At 38.1% G+C, this 6000-nt stretch overlaps 2 protein-coding genes across 3 annotated transcripts in view; one reads left to right on the top strand and one right to left on the bottom strand.

Moving 5' to 3' along the window:
• The window catches only part of LOC110980557 (uncharacterized), a 24761-nt gene extending 22832 nt beyond the window's left edge, over positions 1 to 1929 (top strand). Inside the window, exons 21-23 of one of the 2 annotated variants that reach the window (XR_015426371.1) lie at positions 203 to 328; positions 476 to 1470; positions 1637 to 1929. Coding sequence is in view for 1 of the 2 variants with exons in the window: in XM_022237365.2 (XP_022093057.2) it covers positions 203 to 328; positions 476 to 599 (250 nt within the window). In the remaining variant the exon portion in view is untranslated. Of the gene's footprint in view, positions 1 to 202; positions 329 to 475 lie in introns of both variants that reach the window. The other variant, XM_022237365.2, reaches the window with a different exon arrangement.
• Positions 988 to 5588, bottom strand: LOC110980493 (sperm-associated microtubule inner protein 10-like). The gene is made up of 3 exons (XM_022237207.2): positions 5429 to 5588; positions 2979 to 3072; positions 988 to 2166 (listed from the first exon to the last, which is right to left on the bottom strand). Exons 1-3 carry the CDS (start codon positions 5464 to 5466, stop codon positions 1945 to 1947), a joined length of 354 nt encoding a protein of 117 aa, XP_022092899.1. The 5' UTR covers positions 5467 to 5588; the 3' UTR covers positions 988 to 1944.
• Positions 5589 to 6000: the final 412 nt, after the last annotated feature.

The following is a 6000-nucleotide window of genomic DNA, read 5'->3' on the forward strand; positions in this document are numbered from 1 at the left end:
ACTCCTGGTAACCCTTTTTTTGGTAGCTTATTAGTCAGAACATCAGGCTTATCCAGATTTAAAACCCTTGCATTTCACTTCATTTTTCTTAAATAATAAATGATAATTTATGTCTCCATAAACACAACCATCATGGGCCAAGAAAGATCACATTGATGCATTGTCCTGTCTTGACCAATTATATTGTACATTTGATTTTCAGTGCAACCATTGAGTTTTCCAACCTGGATGCAATGGTCAGGTTCTTGGTGACATTTAAATTCTTTCCTGGTGGCTACCCATTCAGTTCCATGTCAGCCAACTTCAAGCACAAGATTGGCATCCTCAAGTAAGTCCACCCTCTGAATTGACTACCTTTTGAAGGTCCTATTATTTCAATTTTTACCTTGATATTTTCCAAGGCAGAGGATGTCTACTTAAGTTCTGCTTGAGTTATCCTTATTCAAATAAAAAATTGCTGGCTTTTCCTTCTTAGAGAGCAAGATGTTCAAGCAGTCATTCATGAAGTCAAGCCTGGATGGACTTATCTCAGCAGACTTGTGAAGAGAATCAACCTCTTGATACAGCAGTGTATATCCAGTGAGGAATCTACATTCTGATCAGATGGTTCTCAAATCTCAATTGTCTTCAAATGAAAGCTTGGCTGTGGTTGCATTTACCTTGTGTTGTTAGAGTCACTATGACCACAGATATTGAACACTTCCATTATTGCACAGTTGACATTCACAAAGCACAATTAAAGATGGATGGCTCTGCGAACTTAGAGGATCTGGAAAATGTATTGATGAAAGAATGTCATGGGTATCTTTGTTACTAATTGAATTGTGAATTCAATTTCCACATCAGGCGTTTTGTCTGTTAATTGTACATGTATATAGTGTATATAATACAATTCTTGAGTGTTGATTTGGAGAGTTGAATCATTTTCCTTCTGTCTTGTCATCACTGTTCAAACATCTGAGGGAAAAAATACAGGTACACATTACATTCTTATCAACAATTTAATATTTACTTGGAAAGCTTCAAATAAAATCATTTGCAACGTGTCATAAAGTGCTCAATGTGATAACGTTCCCATAATGACAAAGCTCTTGCTATTACAATAAACATATTCACACCAATCACGATCACCAATATTGATCAATCAAATAATTTTGTCTTCAATTGAAGCATTAATTCTAAAAGTGAAAGAAGAGGTTTACAGGAAACAACTGACTAATGTAAATGGCAGTGTGGTAGCTAGTTTGTTCCAATAGCGTTTTACTTACACTTTTAAACATATTTAAGGAAAATAAGTCAGAATTATTCAAATGTTTTAGGCAGGAGTTTTGAAGTTTTTGTTTTGAAGTCAAAAATGGTTGAATTGCTAAGGTGTGGTTTAACTCTTTGAGAATCAAGCTCCCTCTTAAAAATAGAACAATGTAGATTGTGCAGCTCTTTAAAAATGAAAATGTTACCAAAAAAGGGTGGGTTCGAGTCCCACCCGAGTAAGCTTGTGAGGTTTTTTCGCAAGCTCTCGGACAAGCACTGAGCATACAGTGCTTATTGATATACGTTGGGTAAGGGCAAAACCTGTTATATATAATTAACATCTCCCCAACGCAAAAATACATCTTGAAAATATACATAAGGGAAGGTTCAGTTAGCATATTTGAAAATAGTACTTTAGTTGATCAATTTATTAATTTAATGTCCAACATTTATTTGGTAAATGTATGCAGTGCCAGTAGACTCTTATAAATGTCAATGTAAATGAAACTCGCATGAAATTACATCAATGATTTCACATAATGTAAATGTGTGTTCTCGAAAAGTATCATTTGCTTAAAAAGCTGCTTAGACTGAGATGCTAGGACGTGTACATTCATTGAAGAACATTTGTAAGAGAAATGCCAGGTTTCTGCAAAATAAAGATGACTGTTCCGCCAACTCTTAGAGTTTTCATTACTGTGTCTCTGTGAAATCATCCCTTCTAAACATTAAGCTACTTTGATATTTAGATTGTGATGTATGGAATTCAGGTCTCAGGGCATGATACCGCTCCAGTACTGGTCGTTTGGATTCGCAGCGCTTACGAGGCTCAACTTCATTCATTCTCTCCCTCTTGTCCAAGAACAGGCTTTCGTCATGTGGACCCTTAGGAATTATTCCACTTACATCACAGTTCTGAAAAAAATGAAAATGTAGTAAGTGTGAGTAGTTTTAGAGGGGAATTTCTGTCTTTCTCTTCCTGTTAGAATTCCATTTCTTTTGGAAACAAGGGTCTTATGTCCTTATTAAACTACACGCTGAATAACCTTTGCTATGGAGGGAAAGATGACATCTCCCATGATTAGCAATGTTATTGCTATTTTGCACATAGCTACAAAGGCATTGAAGTGTAAGACAGGTGAATACAAGACCATTACAAAATGACTATTGGGAAGCCTACGAAAGTGGAACATGAGATGTATAGTCAAACCTTGTTACTAAGAATACCATTAATTATGCAACATTCTGCTTATACATGTAACAAGGACGTTTTTAGGTCTCAATCTTTTGTTGTTTTCGTTCTTGAAAATACAAGGTTCCTCATATGTTATCTGCAAAGTCAGAGGAACCTCTCCTGAGGTTTGACTATTTCTAAAACTAAGATGCAGTGGAAGCAAAACACAGTCAAATCTTGCGACAAAGTTGTTGAGACCAGCTGAAATATCTTGTTATTACCACAATCTTGTAAAAGAACTGCAAAATTAAAAACAAAAGAGATACAGATCCTGAGAATTTGCTCTTTATAAAAGCATTTTGTCACAACTATGCTCTTTATATTGACGGTCAACATTTTTTCTTCATTGATAATGTTAAAACCTTTTTCAGTACATCCATTAACACTTCAATTTCACAGTCCCATCCAAATTTGCTGCTATACATTTGATGATTTTATTCAACCAACAATGGCAAACACTGTTCATTTCTAAAGTTAGTTGTTGAATTTTTACCTTCATGATTAGTTCTCTATTTCTCATGTCATTTTTCCATTCTGGGACATATCTCCGAGGGATTACAGGATGGAGCTTGGAGAATTCAGGAATGCTGAGAAAGTAATATACCAAATCATTGTCAAATAGGTCATTCTATAAATTAGGGGTCCAATTTTTCTGTGTCCCTGTCACATCCAACATACACGTAAGTCGTACATTCAGAATACATTAATTTCAAAGAGTGATGAATTTATGCAAATTGCATGCACCTGCCAGACAAATAGAAATAGTTTGAAATCAATTTCAGTGATATTTCCAGATCAAATTACACAGGTCAGGAGTAACAGACACAAAAAAGTCACATTTTTGGACCCTGAATTTATAGAATAACCCAAATCTGCAAGTTACATGTAGATGTGGGTTCTGCAAAGCAAAATAACTGAACAGATGTCTTCCCAAATACGTACAAATAGGGGCCTACAACAAAAACAAACGTCTTCATTACAGACCAAAAGTTTCAATTTCTTTTCTGTGCGGAAATTACTGTGACTGCCACATGAATCTACACAAAATGTCATTTTGTATACAAGATTTGCATGATGGTGAGGAGCCTACATATAGGCTAATATTAGGCCAAAGTTGACTGGTGGTGCTTGCTCATGGCATTATGGGGTACACCTTGGCCAAGTAAAGTTGGCCAAGTGACATGTTGCTTTAACAATGAACGTCAGGTAGAATGGAGGTATGAGTTGTCCAAGCCAAACTAAAAGATGTCCAAAACTCAAAGGTGTAAATCACTCTGCTTAATCTGTTTAATTGCATACTCAATGATGAATTGTAGGGATGCCAGACAACTTGACCATTGAGACAATTCCACTAGTGGGACTGCTCGACCATTTACCAAGTCATCTGTGAAGACTATTCAACTCTGCGCTTAATATGTGAACATGTTAGTGAGTGCGGGCACTAGGTTGAATATCAACATGCTTGAGAAATATGCATGTGGTGCATAATTTACGTTGTTACCTGACTCGGACCCGGTGACATACATGTAGTATGCACAGGACCTGTGCCAGTGAGTGACACATCAGCAGCCCTGACCAGCAAGGGGTCAAGCCACGACAAGCTGTGATGTGCCATGCACGGTGGCCTGGCATAATGTCAGCACAATGCAGGCAGTTGTCTGCCCATTCGAGGCACAAACACAAACAGTTTTCCTATCAATTGAGTTGTTGTTGAGCTCTAATTCAGCGGAGCGTTCCCTAACGTGGTGCACTTGCAAAAACTTGCAGAAAATCAAACATAAGTAGTAAACATTCATTTGAAGTTGATGAATTCTTGTAAAGCATCATTACTGCCTCTCAAATATCCATCAACAAGTTTGTCAGAATTTTGGGCACGTTCTAAAAAAGTTCATTTTGCAGGTCAGAAAAAAGTTGGAAAATCGGGCAAAAATAAAATTTCATTCAAACTTTGTAACATGTAAGCCTATGTAAAAATTGTGATTTTTATGAATCAGAATATTTGAAGTTTGATGAAGTTTCACCAATTTTGAAGTCTAAGCTTAAATATTGTCTGTTAAGACACAAAAAGTGAAAAATGAAAGTGTGCCATGTTAGGGGCTGCTAGTGTTGTTGTTGAGACCACTTGAGACCTCTGGGGGCTGCGCTACAGTAGGGTAGGCCGAATGAGTGCAATCTTTGAAAGTGCGCCAATTTTTAATTTTGCACAACCACAGACTTAGGCCCCCCATTGCCTTAAAAATTGTGCTGAGTGATAAAAATTGCATGGATACATGAAAAACAGGCAACGGTTGTACGTAAGAGACTGACATCAACTACATATTTTGCTGGGTCTGTTTCGTATGTGACGTGTGTGAGCTACATGTGCAGTGCCCTTTGTGTATGTACTTATTCAAGTTATTGGGGCCAGGGCATGGTACGTCACGCGTTACGCCGGCCAGCTGCAAGAAATGTTGCCATTTGAGCATTGTGATGAATAGGCCTACTGCCATGTGAAAGCAGAACAAATTCCCCTGCCGACATTTATTTCAGACTTTTCTTCCCTCTGAAAGAAATTTCTTGCGAGAACTATTAAAATCTCCTGTTGACACTTAGGCCAAGGGTCTATTTGGAAAATTCTTTGAGCCGTAGGCCTAGAAATAGGCTTAGGGGGCCTAGGCCCTACAAAAGTAGGATTCCATACAAAATAACAAACAATCACGGAAAATAAGGATTTTGAAATGACCCCCCAAACCAATAAGGCCTACATATAGTTTGTACTGGAATCCTAGACTTAACTCAAGGCAACAGTTTCCCAGCTTGAATTGACCTGTTGACTCGTGCCAGATACATGTAGGCCTAGCAGTAGCTGGAGTCCTCAATTTCAAACTTTGAGGGAATGAGAATCCCTGCGCTGCCGGCTGGTGGACGTAAATTAGGTGCACACATGGTGCACTTAAGACCTACCTCACATTTTCAGGTTTCAGTTCCGAGCGGCCAGCCATGGTTCCTTATCAAAAACAAAGCTTTAAATCATTCGTGAGTATGACAGAGTGCAAACTGAAGCGCAAGCAATGCATGCAGTGCATGCAACGAAGCTAGATATATGCATCCTGCTAGCTGCAGATTGAGCTTGAGCGTCTGTTGCCATGGCAAGGTCATGGGTTATGACACTGGTCTCTTTTCGGTCCGTTGGCGCAGCACGCGCCACACCGTGGCCGACCCCGGCCAGCTAGCCCGAGACAATGACTGCTACGAAAGCCCACTGGTGCCGTGAAGCATTTTTTCAAAAGGTAAATTAAATTTTTCAAGTTGGTTTTTACGAGATCTGTTTTTAAAGTTCGTTTTGAGAAAATAGATCTTAACTTTCTGGACATGTAGTTTTTCAACTTTTTAGAGACAAAAAGTAGAATCTTGTTTTAAAAGAATTGTCGATGATTGCTGGTGATAGTACACGTACACATGTATTGTGATTCGACAGCAATGAATTTTTGATAACTAGAAGGCCTAAAATGAACGAGTTCTTAGACCACAGTTAT

The sequence above is a fragment of the Acanthaster planci genome, linkage group LG01, assembly GCF_054643075.1.
Source record: "Acanthaster planci isolate LZ-2023a linkage group LG01, COTS_SCS, whole genome shotgun sequence".
NCBI lineage: Eukaryota > Metazoa > Echinodermata > Asteroidea > Valvatida > Acanthasteridae > Acanthaster > Acanthaster planci.

Coding starts and splice junctions, on each gene's coding strand:
- LOC110980493 (XM_022237207.2), bottom strand. CDS start 5,466: ATGGCTGGCCGCTCGGAACTGAAACCTGAAAATGTGAG. Junction 3,073..5,428: donor CTGAAACCTGAAAATGTGAG/GTAGGTCTTAAG, acceptor TTACTTTCTCAG/CATTCCTGAATTCTCCAAGC. Junction 2,167..2,978: donor ATAGAGAACTAATCATGAAG/GTAAAAATTCAA, acceptor CATTTTTTTCAG/AACTGTGATGTAAGTGGAAT.